We start from the raw sequence: 20,863 nt of genomic DNA, 5'->3' as shown, positions 1-20,863 counted from the left end.
TCTTCCTAAAGTACACTAGGTCAAAATGAAAAGATTTCAGGTTGTTTCGGCTCCTTTTTATATCCGTTCTGGCTGCAACACTCTCTATCTGTGCATCTCCTTTTGTATCTCGTATCGGCTTGCAACAATGCTGTGTTTCATATATTTAAAGACATACGTTACCTACAACATGCAACAGAGTGTGCTTATATGCCTAAACATTCAGATTGAAGTGAAGGAGCATTGAGTGTGTGTGTGTGTGTGTGTCTTGGTGGCAAAACAGTGGGATGAAAAGGGTAAATGCGATGTGATTGGTACCTGTGGGCGACAGAAAGAACTCAATTTCCAATACAGCAGCTGAATGCAGCCAATCAGTGCTAGGCTGTTGTGTGTAATGGCTCCGGCGCCTTCGGGGGGCTGTATTCTGTTGGAAATAATCCTGCTGGAGCTTCGCTACCTTTACTTTCTCTAGATGCGTACAAACATGTGCATAACCACACACTTCAAACCCAAAGCACACACACCACACTCTAAGTCGAGCCTTTTCTGCAGATAAGATGACGTCATGTTGATTAAATCAACAGGACTGTAAGTTTGATAAGGAGATGCGTTTGTTTTGATCAACCTCACATCCTACGAAATATAATTATGCTACTACTTGCGAGATGGTTAACATCGACTTTATCAATATTTAATCCCTAATAAAAACATGCAAATAGAACTGTGTTACGTATGAATATTATGTGTGTATATACATCTATATCTGATCCTGTTTACTGACCGGAGTTCTCGTCTACCCGCTCCTCCACCGTGTGCTCCTTCTGGTGAACCCACTCGCTGTTGCACTTGAAGTAGATCTGTGTGGCGGGCGTGGCCTTGCAGTACAGGTTGACCGGCTTGTTCTTGACTATGTAGGCCTCCTCCGGCTCCATCAGGAACACGGGCAGCGGCTCTGGGGGGTCCGAGGGGAAGGTTTCTGGCAGATCGCCGAGACCGATGAAGTCATCGTCGACTGTGAGGAGAGAGATGGCGAGAAGATGGAAGGGAGAGAGGAGAGGATGAAAGGGAAGGCGGAGGGAGGGAGAAAGAGGGAGAGAAAGGATGGGTTGGGAGGGAAAGGAAAGCAGACAAGAGACAGTGGGACAGTGTATTATAACCGCAGTCTTTGCATGGGATTATCCATCTGCGCAGCACACAGTGAAATCCCTATCATTTGATATTTTGGAATGTTTACACAAGTGTATTTTAGAGCGCAGGAAATTCTGGGATTCCTCTCGGGCAATAAGGCTGCGTGGATTTACAGAAAGCGGGCCTCGCTCGCTCTGACCACAAACGGCTGCTGCTGAGGAACGAGTGAGAGAGAGAGGGAGAGAGGCAGAGCCAATAATGAGAAGAAGAGTTCAGAGGTTGACTCTGAGGAACTGAAGTTATAAGCTGATCTCTCTCCTTCTCCCGTTTTCTCTCTTGCTCCCTCTCTTTCTCTTTGCTTTTGTCTCTCTCTCTCTCTCACACACACACACTCACACACACACGCAGCAGATCTAATGACCTCAGGCTTTTGGCCCAGTTTGTGCCATTCCTCGGATACTTCTGCAGTAGACAGATACGCTTCCCTGTAATTACAACTCCCTTTCATCTCCCTGTCTTAAATCACACACACACACACACACAAACACACAAACACCAACGCGCGCTCCCCGTGCCACGAAACATCGCAAGCAGGCAGACGGGCACACGCGTCGCCCACAGGCGGCCCCGCGAGCGCGCACGGATAACTTTCTAACTCTTTGAAGAGGGGAGGATGAAGCCTATTCGCCACCCCATTTGTCACCTCCAGAACTGTTCTATTCTTACCATCGAACCGGTTGGCATCAATTATTCACCGGCGTGAAGAGAAAGGAGGCAGAGTAACAGAGACAGAGATACAGTAGGAGACAGAAGGTGAGGGAGGGAGGGAGGGCAGAGGGAGACGGTGAGAGTAACTCACCCAGACAGACATAGATTGAGACATCGAAATGGAGTTGGGCAGACGGAGAGAAAACGCCGCGCGGGAGAGCAGAAACAGGGAAGCAGACCGTTCGGATAACAAAAAAGAGTTTATCGGCCCATCAGCAATTCTTCCATGTCCTTCTATCTACTCCGCCTCCGTGTCCTGTGTGGACACGCCGGAGCCTTGTTGTCTGACAGAGGTTGTCTCCTGCATGCTTTGGGAGCACTAAATAACGTCTCGGCTGAGCAGATATCTCCCCGCGATGTCTCTCTAATGTTATCTCTCCCTCCATACCTGCCACAGATTGAAGTTGATTGCTAGGAAATGAAAGGGCAGGAGGAGGGGAGCCAATCAGAAAAAAAAAATGAGCAAAGCCGTCTTCGCCGCGGTAGTTTGTCTGCGTCCTGTTATGAAAGTGTGGTTTTTTTTTGCGTGGGGGAGTTTTCTTTTGGTGTGCGAGGGTGTCGCCGCTTCTTATCAGGATAAAAGTTCCAAATGCTCTTTTTTTCCTTGGCTCATAATCGGCCGTTAATTGAGCAGAGGCATTAAAAGCCTCCCCTGACCTCTGACCATCAAGAGCAGCCGCCTCCGTTCACAGTTTGCAGTTTGTGTGGGTGCAGCGAGGTGCTGAAACAAAGATCGTTAACTTTTTTTTTTATCTTTTTTTTCTGTCTAAACAAGAAGAAAAGGAAAAAACGAAACATCCTCTGTTATGTCTCCATGAAGGTGACGACGACGACTCTTTAATGTAGAAGTCTTATTTCAGCGGACCCTGGCTTAGTCGGTTCCTTTCTGGTCCATATAGTCCTCAGTCCACCCACATCATCAGCTAGGGGACCCTGACCCAGAAACAGGCAAAGAGAGCCAAGGAAACTCATTAAAGACTGTGTTAGCCTCTTTCACCCTCCATTCCCATTATCTCTCCATCTCTCTCTCCCTCCTGGCTCCCTCGCTCTGTCGAACTGTGAGGCAGGGAGAGATCTGAAACAGTCATGAAAGCGTCGCTCCCTTACGCACTGAGAGACGCGCGCCTCACATGCTCTCTCACACACACTCACACACACACACACACACACACACTCACTCACAGATATTCAAATTCGTCAACTTCCTCAGTGGGAGAAATAATAAATTCAAGTGAATGGAACTAGCCCTCCAGTGAAAAATCAGCCCCGAAATGAAAAAAGACACCATATGACAAAATGAAAGACCCTGACTCCTTCCAATCACACAGCCCCCCCACCCCCACCCCCAAAACCCAACTCCCAGCACCTCCTCCCTCCCTCCCTGGTGAACAGAATACTGAGAGCAACAAGAAGCTCAAAGAGAAACATGACTTTTTTTTTCTCCTCTGGCTGCCTCTCACACTGTCTCCATTCATATGCAATGATGAGACCGGTTCACACTAAAATAGTTTCAGCATCGTTCACGTTCAAGATGATGCGACTGGTTCGGATACTGGGTGTGTATAAACACAAGCCCAGCACTTAAGAACATGAAACCACGCTTGCACAAATCAAATACGCATTATGAAATACTTTTCCCCTCTGTTTTTAAGTGTCATATCCCTTTAATATGAGCATTAATATGGCATGCCTCCACTGTTTGATATGCAATATGGATTTTCCCAAGCATTTGTAATTCTGTGGCTTGATTTTAATCAGAAAATTTTGCTTCCATATTGAGTGTTTAAAATTTAATGAAATATGTCCTCGCAGCGCTTTTTATTCAAATTGTATTTTGCTCCGTAATTGGGGTGAGTTTTCCTAACTCGTATTGTAAGTCTTATTACTGAATATTTTAAGATCCAAATTGAATATTAGATCGGTCCCACATCCCAACTACACAAAAAAAGTTCTGAAGAAAAATGAGCTGCATATTGCCCTCAAAATAAAACTAATGAATGGATTGCATTGCCAATGAATTCATCAGGTTGAGGGCAAAAAAAGGGTTATGAAGAAGAATTTCAAGAAGGATGAGATGTAATCAAATGAAGACAAGCAAGTGGGAGAGGTAAGAGAGGGCCTCTGTTGTTCTTGAGTCAACTCCAATAGTTGTGGGAGTGGAGCAATATTAAGGGACGATTGCATTTTGGACTTGAGTAATTCTAAGGCATTCCTAAATACTGGCACGGCTGCGTATCAAAGCACGGTCTCTGATGAGACGAACAGAGCTGTAAAAGAAATGTCACACATGCCACAAATAGCATAAAAAAACTCTGTTACATAAATACGTAAATGGCTTCATGGAGAACACCCACACCAAACACAAGCACACGGAAATTCACATCAAGTGTATGGGTTAGAATGTGCACCCTGTAGAACTGGTCTAGTCTGAATATAGACTATCACCAAGATCCAAATGGCCTGTCCAATTAGCCGACTACAGAATCCTCCTCATTTTTTTTCTGCAACGTTTATATTGACAGTATTTTCCGTTAGGGTTGTCTGGGTGACCATCAGCTGACTGGATCTAAGACGGGGGTTAATGTCGACCTTATATCAATAGTCTCCATTAGAAATGAGCACTGGCAGCAAGTGCAGTCCAAGTAGTCCTTAAAACGAGCTCCAGCAAAACCTCCTGAAGCATTATTACCCCCTAACCACTGCAATCAGTAGACCACTGTTACTGGACCATCAATACCTCAGTCACATTAATGACGTCTATTGTGCTGAGGACAGTGAAAAACTGACGACAGGAAACCCCCGGTACGCATCAAACGTCGAGACTGTGCCCAGCCGGGCGAAGACATCGAAGCGCCACGTTGCCATTTCCCAAATGCACTTCAGAGCATAAACGCTCCGGTAATTTCACATTTTTTGACGTCACGTGTCAACAGGAGGCCGAAGTCGACTTTCCGAGAAAGATGCTCTGGGAATTTGCCAACTCAAGATCGAAAAGAAGGATTTGTGTAAAGCGAGCAGAGCACACGTGAGATTAATAATATTATGTGGTTACATCCCCGATCCAAATCAAGCAATAACTAGAATATGATAGAGAAAGACAAATAGAGATGTGTGATATTAATACACATGAAAATGCCAAGCATTAAACTGCTGAATGTACTTAACATGCAGTCCTAGAGGGTGTATCACCTGTTTTCCTGCACGCCCACGCTGAATATCTCTACGACTATATTTCTTCTACCATATATATGTGACTGTCTGCGATAACAGCTTTTGAATGCCGGGCTCTGACACCGCTGTGCAAGATAAGCTCTCTCTATTCTCTCTGTACTCACGTAGATTTATTGTCCCGAGGAAAAGCACTGTATCAGTGGGGCCAATGTTTCCCTTCAATCAGGGGAGAGTCAAGCATGAACGAGGACGAACACTGGCATAAATCTTATCCCTCTTTCATTCCTGTTTTATTCCTATTTATCCTCTTTACCCTCCTCCCCTGTCCCTCGTGCCTTCTCATCATTCTTATATGCATTCCCGCTCCGCATGGAGGAAAAGATCGGTAAGTGGTTTGGCCAGAGAGGCAACGGAGAGTTTTTACTAGCTAATATTTTTTGCTATGCCGCGACGGGGGGAAGGACAAGAGGTGGTTCGCAGCTGAGTGGTCAAGCAGAATAATAAACCACTCAGCTGTCATGTCAATTGAAGCAGGATAAATAGACTGTCAATCAGACCTCCCTATAAATGTACTTTGAGCACACCTACCCATTATATTGAGTGAACATAAATCAATGGTAACGACCTCCTACCGTCAATACTTGTTAGTATTGGACCCATACATCCCGGTGGCTTCAATCAATATGTATGGCTGTTGTTCTTAAAGCAAAAAAAATAAAAAAAATCCTTTCGAAGCTCCACGAGAAACCGGCAAAGTGAGCGGAGGCTTGCTCCCACTCTAATGTCTCTTTCCAGCCAAGTGCTTCATATACACTAATGTGTCTACACACATTGTCTGCAGGGCCCCATCTAACGCTTGGCTGCAGCAGGTATTTATTGATTACTGTTGGGGGGGCTGGCGACCCCCCCTCCTTCGCCCCCGTGCTCTCCGAGCCTCTCTGCCGGCGCGTGCTAAGCACACTCATATTTCATCTCTGGGAAAATCCTGCCATCACACCAGCTAGCAAGGGAGGAGATGTCACAAATAAAAAACAAGCAGACGCTCCTCAAAGTTAAAGTCCCACGTTCACCTCCACGATCGGGTTACGGCCTACGGTCGCCTCGTTGGAGGCCGGAATCCCAATGACCTAATCGCCAAATAAACCAAATGAATAATTCAATCAGGGCATTATGGAGCGGGCCAATTCACGGGCCTTATCTTTACTAGAGTATGTGATGTAATTGGAAAAAAATGAATCTGCACACAAATTGATTTAGCCCACTGTGGTAAAGTGCAAACACACAGAAAGCAGTCGTAGAACTGAGGAGTGGGCCTGGAGATAAGCGTTTTAAATCTATCTACCAAGAAATGGTCTTTCAGGCGATAAACAGTACCCCGTGGTTTCCCCCCCCCCCCCCCCCCCCCTACAAATATCTCCCGCAGTGACCTCAGGATTACTAAGAGGACAGAAAGAGAAGAATCTCACATAAAAACAACATCTAGTAAAAAACACAAACAGTGGAGAGCACAGAACCATTTCCTCCTCTTCCTGTCCTTGTGCAGCCAGTCATGTCTTTCTCATGGTGGAGGGGGGGGGGGTTACATGTTCTCTCCAGTCCTCATCCCCGACCTTCACTTGGTCCACTCTGGCTGCTCTCTGGCAGGAGGCAGCTGGTCTTTGCCAGGGTCATGCTAGGCTTTGGCCACTGTCTGTCCAGTCGCATCACAGCGCCAGGAAAGGCAAGGTCAAAACATCATGATAATTAAGTCTAAAAAAAAAATACTTAGAAGTTTAAATAGATTTTCATCCACGTCATCACACATTTGAAGGTTTCCTGCCGCAAGAATGCACTGTTTCTTCAGGTAACAGCAATGGATAACACATCGTATTATCGATTATTCTCCATTCTTCAAATAAAAAGACAATAATGAGCTTTATTCAGTGGGATAAGCAGAGGTGAACAGACTCTTTCTCTTTCTGTAAGTAAGAATTTTCCGTAGAGAGGTCAGGATGACTACGAGATGGGAAAGTGATCTTTGTAGAATATACAAACAACAGACATCAATACTATCTGGCCAGTCTAGGTTTTACCATCTAAGATGAGAAAAGGTCACATTGCTTTGAGGCACAAACAAGTAATTATCACTGGCAATTACAAAGCATTTAGCTGTTTTCCATTCCTTTAATCATTTATACTGAGATCCTGTGTTTGTGTGCATACTGATCAGTTGCATGTCCTTAAAGCGGCGATTCATTAAAAGCTTTTTTTAATGCTTGACCAAATAAAAATCCTTTTATTCATGCATTATAATTCTGGGATCTGGTTATTTTATTCCTCTTATTCACAACCTCTGTTTTTCTGCTGCTCATCTAAATGTTTTTTCTGCTCCACTCTCCTGCAGTTATGGTTTTCCAACGTTCTCTGTGTGCTGTATATCCCCCCTCCTCCTCCTCCTCCTCCTCCTCCTCCTCCTCCTCCTCCTCCTCCTCCCCTCTCCCCCATTTTCTCCCTCCTGGATGAAAAGCCATTTTGGTGGTTGATTGGAGAATGATGCTGCTACTTAGAGAGTCACTCCATCAGCACCGAGGGACGAGAGCGAGAAAAGCTCAGGAGGAGTAGTGACTCCCCGGGGCGCTGTAGCCGTGATGGGTGAGCTGTCAAACGCCCCATTGTCCAAATTACCCGGCAAGCACCATGTCACCGCCCGGGACTAATTTACGGTGCAGTGCAGTGCGGCGCAGACATCGCTCTGTGAGTAGAGTCCACGCGAGAGACAGGCGAGGGAAAAGGGAGAGGGGGGTCTGACCTCACACCTTCCAAAGAGGTAGACCGGGGCGTCCAACACAGACGGTCCCGATACAAACCCTAATTAGCTTTCTGCTCTCTGTCTTTGTGCTTCAAGGCCTCAATGACAGGTGTCAATATAAATATGTGTCATGCCCCCGTGCCTCGCTGCCCACCCACTGCTCGCCAAACACGCACGCTCACCGATGCACAAACACTTTAATGCAGTTTCGAAGCAGCCGCTGCATGCAGAAGCCTCTTGCTCGACTTCCCTTGCGGTCATAATGACTGGTCCTTCTAGGACGGACACGGCATGCCCATTCACTTGTCACATGTCACACCCCTGGGTGCCCCCCCAAAGCCAGACGGGCCGTCACCCTACCTCGTGTGGAGCGGTTGGGCTGTGGAGTGGAGACGCCTCACACTCGCTGACCCCTCACTGTGCCCACTGGTTCGAGGCGAGGCCACTGCTTTGTCTAATTGGCCCGGAGCAGCGGGCAGCGACTCTTTCCCTTTCCCTTCCACTCCAACACTACTAATGGCTGTAGTTGCTAACTAGGTTGGAGAATAGCGTCACAGTCATAGCATGCAAAACCTAACGCACAAGAATTTAAAAAGGAATCATTTAATGTGTTTTGAATATAAAACATTTGCTGTGAGATGTCGCCTTTTGAAACTCGGCTGCTCTGTCCCGCTGACAACGAAGAAATCCTTATTGTTATTATTTCTAATGTGCTGGACCATTATTCTGTCATAACACAGATACATGTTATTAAGTTGAGGAGTTTTTGCTTGATGCACAGAGCTGTGGCAACAGGAGAGGCGGAAACACATCCAGTATGTTATGATTACATATTTTCATAAAGACATACGCACATGGATGTATGGATGACGGGGGTGATAATCGCCAGTCCAAATGACAGCAATTATCCAGTCAGTCCTTCATGGTGTGTTCTCAAGCCAAGAGTGTCATTTTGCAGAGGAGTATGGAGGAGCCATCCCCTACATATATACACACATTTCACACACACACACACACACACATATATATATATATATATATATATATATATATATATATATATACATCCTGAAGCACTCATATGTCACACAGAAAATCCCTGCACTTTATCTGAAGGACACTACAGCCTAGAAGTGTGTCAGAATGTGTGAGACAGTCCCCAGAGTACAGTCTATTCTCCATGTCTGTCACTGTATCTGGCTGCCTGCTTAATCCCCTGAGAGACACACACACGCACGCGCATACACACACACACACACACACACACACACACACACACACACACACACACACACGCACGCACGCACACACACACACACACACACACACAGAACCTCCACACTTAAATCAACCTCCTAAATCTCATTCTTGCCTCGTCAATCAAATTGCAGGGTGGGAACCACGTAAAGGCCTATACGGTGCTTTCAGAAGTGCTCCTCTTTTCTTTAAACATCTCTCTCTCTCTCTCACTCTCTCTCTCTCTCTGTCTCTATGTCTCTCTCTCTATCTCTCTCTCTCTCTTGAGAACGGCATCCTCTCCTGTATCACCAACCCTGCAGCTGAGCTGAAAAACAGGAACCTGCAGCCATCTACTAAAGACCTCAGATGTGATGGGAAATGAGAAGATCAGGATTTATTGTATGCTGTAATACACCAAACATGGGTGTATGCCCTAATGCAGGCTTTGGCTGTGGGTGCATGTTTATGTCGGGGGGGGATGAGGTAGCCTGTATGTGTGTGTGTGTGTGTGTGTGTACGTGTGTCTGTGTGTGATGGCTGAATTAATGTGACAAGGCAGATGTAATGCAGAATCATAAATCTTAGCCCCGGGATCAGGAGAGGGAGAGCAGGAGATGATATATTAAAGGGCACACACACACATAACACACACACACACGCACGCACACACACACACACACACACACACACACACACACACACACACACACACACACACACACACACACACACACACACACACATCACAGTTATGATGCTGATAATAAAAACAAGACCCCAGCCGCAATAGCCTGCTAATAGACATGACTCTATATCTGGCCCTGAGGGTTATGACATGCACGCACACGCACACAGACACACACACACACACACACACACACACACGCACACAGACACACACACACACAAATGCGTACAAAACACAAACTCTATCCGCTTTTCCAGTAATTTATTATGCTGCTTTGAGCCCAACAGCTCGAGTGTTAGATATGGCTGTAATACTGTTAAAATCTTAATGCTGTTACACAAGCTCGCTGTTGTACAACATGCTAATTCTTTACTTACTGTGTGGAGCCCATTGGATGGGGCTCTGAAAAACACACAGCAGCGTTTCTGTTGAGAACCGGAGCAAAAACACAGACGAAGTTCACCAGCGTTGTGTAAACAAGCCTCGCCGTCAAAAGCACCTTGACCAGCTGATCGCTAAACCGACTGTTTCTGAACAGACTGCTCAGCAAACGCCGACAGCTGTCTCTCTCAAATCAAATCCTTCATTTCGTTTGTTTTCTATTTTGATTGTTGCTTCTAATCATGTTTGTCTTATCACACTATAAAAGCTGATTTACCTTCATTTCCAATGGATTCAATGGGTTTTCTATTGATCGAATACATTATTTATATATATATATATATATATATATATATATATATATATATATATATATATACTAATAATCCATAAACCTCACTGGGCTTGCATCCTTGCAACTGTGGCATACCTGCTCTTTCATGTGGACTAGGTGTGCATTTCTATTGCATATATGCTGAGTTCACTGAAATTAGCGGTGCGGCACAGGAATCCGGCACGAATCGCTAACACATTTGGCTGCCTCACAATGGTTTTCATGGTGTATAATTTTCACCGTGTTTTTCAATGCCACCATTGTTTCTTCCCGCATGTTTATTCAAGGGGAGCTGGGATGCTTGTTGGGCTGTTTCCCAAAATGAAAAGGGCTTTGTAAGCATTCAAGTGGAAATGCAACATGCTGGTTGCTGCACATATATAGGCTACAGTAGGCAGGTGTACAAATGTAGAAGGGTGCTGGGTGTGTTATTGCCATGGGTGTTGGTTCGGGGTCCCCACCAAAGACGTCCTGTACCCCAAAATCCTGCACACGCGTGTCAAATCCACATACAAGGCTTGTTATACGACAAAAAAACATTGTCGCAGCCCATTACACACAGTTCCTTTCCCTTGTGATATTGGCTTGCAGAGGAATGACAACATAGCTGCTATTACACATTGGATAGGGTATCACATTGGCTCTCATACAGTACACTACGCCACGGCCAGCTTGGATCAGCGATTGCATTCGGGCGAAGCCAAATAGCCACTTCTGTCTGCGATCACATGACCTCCCCTGCCTTCGCCTCCCCTACACGGCTGTGTGGATAAGAGGGGGAGCTTCCGGGAAAAGATGGCAAATGAACAGTAATTGCGCCGCTTCTTTATGGTGTAATAAACACTGAGAAAAGTGGGCAGATGAAGACGTGTCCACACACACACACACATACACACACACACACACACACACACACACACACACACAGATTGTCACTGTGACTCTGGTCAAACACGGTATCAGAGCATCAGATATATCGGGACTGTTTCTATATCCGGCTGAGATGGATGGCAGATCGCACCTGGAGCCAGAGTGCGTCTCATATAAATCGTGAGTGACCACTTCATTCCTTTCTGTGGGGAATCGTTTTATATACGGGTTTAAATGTCTCTCTCCCCCCTCCCCCTCCAAAGTATGAAAACCAAACCGTATACAGTTACACGTCAGAGCTGCAGAGAGAGATGGAGTACGAAGATGGAAACTCACCTCCGGTAAAGACTTTTGTTTTTTGTCTTTGGCTGCTTGGTTTTGCCGTGCTAATACTGCAATGAATTGCTCGTTTTTCATTAGCAGCTGGACAACATCCACACATGTACAGACGTGGATAAAATGAGTGGAAATACATAACAAAAATGCAAACGCTTCCATAAAGGGCTCAGATATTAGTGCCAATATATCCAGAGAAATTATTATATTAAAATATATGCATATACACGCTGTATTGATTAATTGTCCAACACCGAGAGACGGATAAAAAGTCCCATTTCTTTCTCGCACACACACACAAAGAGGAAGACATACACAAGCGCAGACCTCACACCTGTTAATGGTGTGTTAAGAGGCAAAACCCACTTGGTGGGATGGAGGGCAGTTAATGTGTGTGTGCTTGTTTTGTGTGAGTGTGTGAGGGGTGACTGCATTAGGGAATCACACACCCATCCCCACCCACCAGGGGACCCCTGTCAGCCTGTGATTTTGCCATCTACCCCTCCCAGCTCCCTCCCCTGCTCACTGCTGAAATAGGTCAACCACATATAATGGAGGGGCAATGAGGAGCAAGTATGTGCCCTCCCTCACCCCCTCCTCCCCAACTCCACCCCACCCTGTCCCTCAGCACTCCACCACCCGTTACCTCCACCACCCAGCGACAGAAAGCGATGGGCCCCCCCATGGACACGCGGGCAGGCTGAGGAGCGACAGGCACAGCCAGCCACAACACGCCGACCTCCCAGCCACAACAGACATTTACCAGCCACGCTTGAGCGGAGCGGATCCCGGCGTTCGGTGAGGAACGAGCGCACACTCGCAAGACAAAAATCGCAACAATGGCTTAAAAGGCTCGTCTCTGCGAAATTAAATGAGAACGGGGGGAAACATTTTTGTGGGGGGGGGGGGGGAAATTGAATAATGGATATTGTGTGTATTGTGTGGAACCGTTTTGCAATCACGAAATGGTTCACCACTCGCTCTCCTAGGGAGCATGAGATGGAGGAGGAGAGAGGTGGAGGCATGTTGCCATGCTCCTGCATTAAAAAGGGAAACCCATGAATCGTCCATGTAAAAGTCTGGTTAATAGTCGCAGGGCGCACAGCCTCGGAAGACAACGTCTTCTATTGAAAATCACTCAAGTGAGATCACCCAGGTATGTGATAGGCCGAGAGGGTCCAGCAAAAACACGAGTTGCATTGTGTGTATGTTCCAGTGTTTTTATCTATTCAAGTTTTCAATCTGTCTCCCGATACTTTATCAAACCATCTCTATCTATATGGCATCGTGTGGTATTCGGGTGTGACAACACATGCCAAAGAAACTCCTTGAGACATGCAAGTCTTTGTCTCTTCCATTGTTTCGCCATATACGAGAGCACCCTTAGGGACGAACCCCCCCTCTGGTGCTTTTCATCACCTTCGCAAATGCTTCACCATTACAATATCCTTTCATGTATTCCCTTAAAAAAAATTTAAAAATTGCTCAAAGCGTTGTGTTTTTGCACAATTTGATTGAAGAAAGGTACCTAGAAGGATTAAGCATCCACAACAACAACAACAACAACATCGGAGTGGAGGGACCATCTGCCATCATCGATTTGGCTCCGTTCCGTAGGATGTAAACGGGAATATAAACAGAGTATTTCTGTTAACATCCCAGTTAGACCGTTTTAATTAATCTTGTTTGGAGCACAGTCAATAGGTTCCTGCAGTACATGTAAATGTACTTATCGATTCAAAGGGTTAATGAGATAAATGTCTCCTCATGTCTCTTTTTCCATTCTCTTCACTATTCCAGTTTTATCCGACTTATCTCACTTCTATACTTTGCGTCCTCCTGCACCCTCAAACTCATGTTGCCTCTCCTCTGCAGTCTCCACTGGCTGTGACCTTTTCTCCAGTGGAACAGGATACTGCCCATCTCCATCTTCCTCATGCATTAATGATCTGTGGTAAGCTGAGGGCATCTGTCTAACTCCCAGCCTGTCCGCCGCTCACCCACTTCCAAGGACGGAGCTCAGCCGGAGCCCAGCTCAGCCACATTCCCTGTCACCCACGGGGAGAATGCAGATAAATAGCACACAGATAGCGATGGCTTCACAGTCTCTCATAGCCACTGCATACATCTCTTTGACACTCCCCAGTGGCAGATATCTAAAATACTGGAGCAGAGAGATGACAGCAGGCAACAGACATAAAGAAGCTCTGCCAATTATCCCGGTTTAAATACTGATCCTCACTCGTACAAGCAGCCGAAATGAGGTCGGTCCACGCGGGATATCAATGCATCTAATATATACCACAGCAGCGAGCTAAAATGCATCCATGGAGCATTTTTTTTAAACTGACCCGATGTGCTTTTTTCGATGCAGCTCTGCCTGAAAGATCCCCAAAGTGCTCTTTTGGCAAAAGCTCAGTCTTGTCAAGTTGGGGGAGATAAAGTGATCTTGTAAATCCTGAACCAGCCCGGTCAATTGGCTGTGCATTTGGAAAATGGTACCAGCGATTAGTTCTCAAGTTCTTCCTAATGTGATTTCGCTGGTTACAAAAACCCCCTCTGTGTTTCCACCCTGTTTTTTGAGCCAAATCTGTGCTCAGGACCTCAGCATGGCAGATTAAACAGGGATCGTGTGCAACGCCTTGGCTTCTCGTACCTGTCGTGACTACATTAAGCTCATGACCATACGTAAAGTGTTTGAGATTCCTGATTTCCTCTCTGCAGGCACGAGCACTCAAAAAAAAATATGCAGCTTTAAACTGAAGATATTCACGTCACAGTGTGACATTCACTTCTCAGTTATTTTATCCTCCACCTGTGCTGCTTTTAAACCGTCTGCATTAAAAGGCAATTGCACTAAAGTATTATAATGGCAAAAAATATCTACAGCAGCAGCCCTCGGGTGGCCATTTTGAAACTCTCTTCTTCACTTACCCTGTTCTTATCAGTGAGCTCAAAGAAATGTGCAGCGACTGGTTTTGTGGTTTCACAGACTTTTGAAACACTCCAAAGTAGATTTGGCTAAAAATGTAGTGTTGTTGTCACTCATTTCAAATTAAGTGGATTACTTACATGGCATCAGACTTCATCCAATTACTTTTTTTTTTTAGCTTTTCTCCAAAGAGGTTTATCTTTAAAATTGTTTTTAATTATACAGTACTTTAGTTAAAGGAGACAAACTAACTGTTAGCTAAGAGTCAGATGATGCATAGAAGGAATATGAGAGCCGAAGTTTGAAGTGATGTTTCCCTTTTTGGACTACAATGGCAAGCATCTTGGCCAAACAGATGGATATTGTAATCAGCCTCTTTGGTGTATGTATCTCACCCCTGTCACCTGCCGGGACTCATCCCCCCCCCCCCAAAAAAAAACCCCAAGATGCATTTTGACAGCTGCAGAAATCCTCATCTGTGGAGGAGGGATGAAACGATTTCTTCTGCGCACCTCCCTGCCGCTCCATACCCAAATATTTGACTTTTCCTGTGATCCGCAGCCCTTGAAGGCCTCTGTTGGGCTTTTCCACACGACTGATCTCTGTTCTCAAAGCAGGTGCTTAAAACACAGAAGCTTCACTAGTAAACCGGAATGAGAGAGAAAAAAAGAGGATGAAATGAAAAGAGAAGAAGAAGAGATTGAAAATAATTATGACTATTATAGATTTGAATCTAAAAAACAAGGCCAGGCTCAAAGGTTAAATTTGACATGACAACCACATCAGATAGGAGCGTGTCTGGCTCTAATGCTGATGCGACTAACTCCCCGAGGTTCCCCCGTCTACGGCGAGCCCTTGATGTCACTGTTACACACTCCTGCACACATGGCCTTCAGTCATGAAATCATACACACGCAGAAACACACATGCATATTCAAATTCACATGCATGCCCACCCAGGAGCACGCGTCCAGTGGCTGCAAGATACATGCAGACACTTCACAGGGAAATCAAGCTGACAGATCAAAGAGTACACACAGGGTTGAACCTGTCTGCATGGTTGAAAATCAACCAAAAAGATGTTTTCCTTAAAAAACCATTAAGCCTGCGGTTGTGTTGAGGAATGACCACCGCTGTTTCCAGCTCATATCAGGATCCCACACAATGTTTTTGGCACAAAGGGGCTCTTAGAAGCAGTGAACTTGACATTCAAAGCAGCTTTTTACTTATTGTTTCCAGCAGTCAGAAGTTGTTTTAAATTACACGACACGTCGTCATGTAATTGCATCAGTTTACAGTATTGTTTTTTTGATCCACTTTTAGGTGGATGGCCGTGTGTTTGTGAATTTCTCTAATTAGGTTTTGCGCTGGTTTCATGAATCGAGGGGAGTGTGCGTCTTTCTCATCCCATTATAAAGCATGTAATCCTTGAACTAAATTTAAAACATGAAAGGTTTTCACTTGACAGCTACAGCGAAGAGCGGCTACAGTGACATTTACTGTCGGATCATATTAGTCAGTAATCAGGGGGAAAAAGGAAAAAGCATCTGACTACACAGTGAACTTACTGCGATGAAGTGACAAGTGATGATGTATGCCGTGCTCACAGAGATAAACACGCATGCACAAAAATGTAAACGGACACATGTAATTCTGGATCACATGACCTGAAATCACTAACAAGATTATAACCTTAAAAAGCAACAATTATTATTTTTTAGTTTCCCTAGCAGTGTGTCTATGCAGGATAGCAATGAACCTGAGCTGTGTGTTGTGTTAATTAGCATCTAAAACCATGTTATCATCATGAGCATGCTAGCACACCGGCATTAGCATTTAGCACAGCCTCACAGAGCCACTGGCATGGCTGCAGACTCAAGGCCTTGTTATATACTTATTTTATTACAGCACGACCTTTACAAAGACACTGGGTGACTGATTGAGAGTTTATAGACATTCATTAAAAGTAAATTTAGTAAGAGAGAATTATAATGCCAATAATATCATGCATTTTTTTTATTATTCTCCTTCCTTCATATATACAGTATATATATAGATGCGTATACAGTATATAGATAGTGTGTGTGCATACTGTGCCCACATATAAACTGTTGCACCCACATCTGTACAAATCCAATATATCCCATCTCCACATGACATGTGTGTGTGTTCTAATACTCAGTTGTGTGAGTGACAGTCAGGCACAGGAGATACACACCAGGGGGTAAACATTGCCTTAATAGAGGGGTTGAAAACATGGCTGGTAGGAGAGAATAAGGTGACAGAGAGACAGGGAGAGGAAGCTACAGGGGGAGAGGTGGCGTGATATGGGGGGGAAGGGGAGGGCGACGGGGGGTGCACTTCTCCACAGGCGAGTAGTTCAGCTCACATCACCTTGCCAAACTGTCACTGCCCCCTACACCGACCCCCCCCCCCCCCCCCCCCCCCCCAAACCCATCCCCTTCTCCCCAGCCCTGCCTCCCTCCCGCTCTCGACAGAATGATTAATGGCGTATCTGGTCATGTGAGCACGGCTGTCCCTGACTGCACTAAACATTATCATAACTTTGCTATAATCACCGAGACTGCGAAGAGACCCAGCGTCCTCAACGGAAGGGAACACCAGAGGCTTGTATCTATTTGTCTGTCACCGTGTTAAGAATAGGAGTAATAAAGAATGTGCACTCAGATTAATGACGCTGCTCTGGAAGGGGGGGGGGTTATAAAATCAGCATCATATCACATCCCATCTTCTACACACTAGAATAATGTAAAACTATTAATATCCGAAAATGATCTCCCATTTGACAAGGGGACCCCAGCTCGGCTCTGAGCGTCTCCCCGTGCCCGGGTCATATTTTCCTAATGTCTTTTTAATATAGTCGTGTCATATTCCCCGCATTCTTCCAAACATCCGTGGCCATCATGTGCTGTGCAGTGTGTCAACAGCACCATATTAAAGGCAATATACCATGAGAGTGGCCCACAAGTTTCATATCAGCTCTGTATACCCACAGGATCTATTACTGTTTATAGGACTTTACATTAGCCTCTGTCTGCCGCCATTACCTCCCACACGCCGCAGAGAGAGCGTTTCGCAGCGTGGACATGCAAACAAAAGCATGCATGCGACGCACACACATCGAGAGAGGCACGAACGTGGACAGAGATCCAACACACGATGCACACACTTCAAATTATCCATTATATATAGTAGAAGGTCCTTTCTGCACTCACAGCACAAGAGTGGTGTGAAGTGTGTTGAGCAATGTGTTGTGTGGTTAAATAAATAAAAAAAATGCATGTCCTTTCCAGACAGCCCACAGTGATTTGTGTTTAATTGGAGAAAAAGGACTTGTTCAGTTTTTTTCCCCATCTAATAAGGGAAGGTAGACGAAGAACGTGCACTTTTTCTTTTACCTTCAGAAAATCTTTTTTTATTTCATGTTAAGCCCAAAGTGTACCTCTGTATTGATACAATGTCCTAGGTGCCAGAGAGTAGCAAATGATTTATAGTTCTGGGTAGCCTTGACTCTTTTACTGCCAGGATTCCAACTTGAAAACTAAACTGAAAGTGTTTCTGCATTAATAGCAGTAATAGCACTTAGAATGTCAAACTCACTTTCGCTACAGAGTGGTGACTATGATGGAGGAGCGAAGGTTCACACTGACTTGTCCAGATGACCAAAAGGTGAAAAAAATAAATAAATAAAAAATGTAGCTAGAAACCCTTAAAAAGGAAAAAAAATATGACTCCTTCCATTTTGTGAGGAAATATAATGAAGACCGGGCAGACCAATTAAATGTTCTTGCAGCATGCAAAAGGCCCTGTGTCTAATTTAATGGAAGCAGACATTACAGACACCTATGGCGAAGGTGCGCATCAGCATAAAAGTGTAAATCACACTTTACAAGCAGTAAAGACTCTCCTTCTCAGCGGTTGATAGGGGATAAGGAAGTAGGAATGGAGGGTGATAAAACAAACCAAAGAGGGGGAAGGTGGAGGAGGAGGACAGCAAAAAAAAAGGTGGTAAGAACAACTTTTTCCTTTCATATTACATTTGTAAGAAGATGAATTCAAAAATCCAAATAACACAAGCATTATTCATTCAGTGGGGAAAGAAAATGCATCTCATGTTATGTTATTAATGTAATTCCACCCAAATTATCTGATGGAATAATGCTTTTTGGGGGGATGGATTTGACGAATACTACTGTTAATCCCGTGTTTTCTATTTGAGACCCCCCGGTTGAATCTGCCTCTATGCTGCAGCGGCGACAGAGGAGCTCGTGTCCTCTACTGCCAAGCTGCGTGCCACTCTAACATAACCTCAAGACCCGGTGCATTCCAGGTGCCACCCAGGATCTGATGCCAGAACGCAGCGTGCCAAAGGCCACAGCACTCCAAAAATAAAAAAATAAATAAAAAATGGTGGACAGGAATCTCACAGAGAGAGACATGCTGCTTCCCCCTGAGCATGATCACATCTGCAATCTGCTGTGAACACGATACGCAACATCTTTTCATCTTCATTCCCAACATATTCATAACAAAAATAAATAGCTAAAGGGGCTAATGTGAGGTCGCCGGGGAAACAAAATGAAAGTCTTGCCGTGATGTATGAAATCCCTGTGTGATTACTCAACATAGTCACCTACACAGTCTGCACGGCCTCATTTAAGAACTATTTCAAGACAGCTGACAAAAAATGTAATCAGCAGCTCCATCCTTGATTATGTGTGGAGTATATATTTAAAAAAAGCACTTATCTCTGAATGAAATAAATAAGTCCCATGATAGAGCATCTCCTAAACGACACTACAAAGACCAAATGGGTGTTCACAGACCATCCTGGGGAGGCCAGAGGCATCTGATTTCTGGGGTCGTGACCTTCATAGAAGTCCTCAGGCATCGCCATGCTGGGTCAGGTAGGAGGTTGGGTCACCTCCCTTCATCCCTCAACAACAGATCCATCCTCATTTCAGTCCCATCTCACTAAACACCTCCTCTCCTCCTTCCCCTCCCGGCCCCTGCTTTTACAGGCTACAAGGCCAGATGTTTTCTAACACACCCCACTTCAGTTATTCCTCTGCTGAGGCTTTTTCGCTTTTTGTCTTCTGGAGCATCTCGCTCAAGGGGCCTGCACCCCAAATCCCCAAAAAACCACAACAACAACGACGACTTGATTCCCCTCCTCGGCTCACGCAGATGATGCACTCCACAACTTATAATTGCACTACTGATTAGGCTCGTCCTGCTGCAGATCTCTGCCACTTCACAAAGCTCATCAGGCACATCTGTTCCCGACAGCATCGAACAAGAGGCGCATTAACAAACAAACAGCTAACAATTAGTCACGTTTGAAGTCCTCTGTTCCAGTAGTCAGAGAAATTGGGACTGTCGGCTTGAAAGGAAGCAGGAATCCTACAGCACAGCTTCCTGGAAGTGAAACTTTTGGCGTTTTCGAGTCATGCTGACGATGCATTAAATCATCAGTACAAAGGTGCATGTAACATTTCGGAGTGATCCTCGCTGTTGCTGTTTTTAATGGAGTGTAAGTCGACATAAAAGTGAGCTTCCCTTCCGTCTGCCGGAGACACAGACGTAAGAATGCGAAGCTCCGCCGCGCTGTCAGTCATGCAGCATTAGGAGACGACTCAGGACACGGCTGAGAGCCAGAGGTTAAAGCCATTACGAGCTGGGTGGTTCAACTTTCTGACCTTTAACCCTCATTTCACCACAGTCTGTCTTTTCTTCTCAACACTACAATGTTAAAAACTGACCCGGTTTGGCGGCAGGTGTCTTCGAGGCTGCAGTTCTAAAAGGCAATGATTACTTTTATTTTAATAATTCGTTTTTTTTTTTTTTTCTGGCTCACATTTCCCCCCTCCACACCGTTTTCTTTTAGCTATTGTAAAATCCTTTCTCTTGCCTCCACTCTCCTTTTTTTCCCCCGTCTTCCAAATGCTTTACAGTTGCTGTCCTTTTATTTTTGATGAGAGAGGGGAACAGGAGATCTACCCCGGCACACACTCCCAGCCTTATGTTTTAATATTTAATGGCGATGTGCAGTAATACCAGCAAACACACACACACACACACACTCATGAACGCTCCCACTAGCACGGCGTGCTGCTGGTGAGAGCAGGTGTCGTTGGCGAATGCTAATTGAACTGGTCCATGGGTCAGTGAGCCTTCCTGTTTTCCCAGTGCAGAAGCGTACGGATACATTCTGGCAGAACAGACATG

At 45.2% G+C, this 20,863-nt stretch overlaps 1 protein-coding gene across 2 annotated transcripts in view; it reads right to left on the bottom strand.

Annotated features, from left to right (window-relative positions):
* unc5cb (unc-5 netrin receptor Cb) overlaps window positions 1-20,863 on the bottom strand; it is a 102,557-nt gene that overhangs the window by 45,409 nt on the left and 36,285 nt on the right. For both annotated transcript variants that reach the window (XM_084035591.1, XM_084035592.1), the window contains exon 2: window positions 761-991. In XM_084035591.1, coding sequence (XP_083891717.1) covers window positions 761-991 — 231 coding nt within the window. The remainder of the gene's footprint in view (window positions 1-760; window positions 992-20,863) is intronic.

This window comes from Eutrigla gurnardus, assembly GCF_963514095.1.
Source record: "Eutrigla gurnardus genome assembly, chromosome: 19".
NCBI lineage: Eukaryota > Metazoa > Chordata > Actinopteri > Perciformes > Triglidae > Eutrigla > Eutrigla gurnardus.
This window is presented reverse-complemented; position numbering and strand designations above follow the sequence as displayed.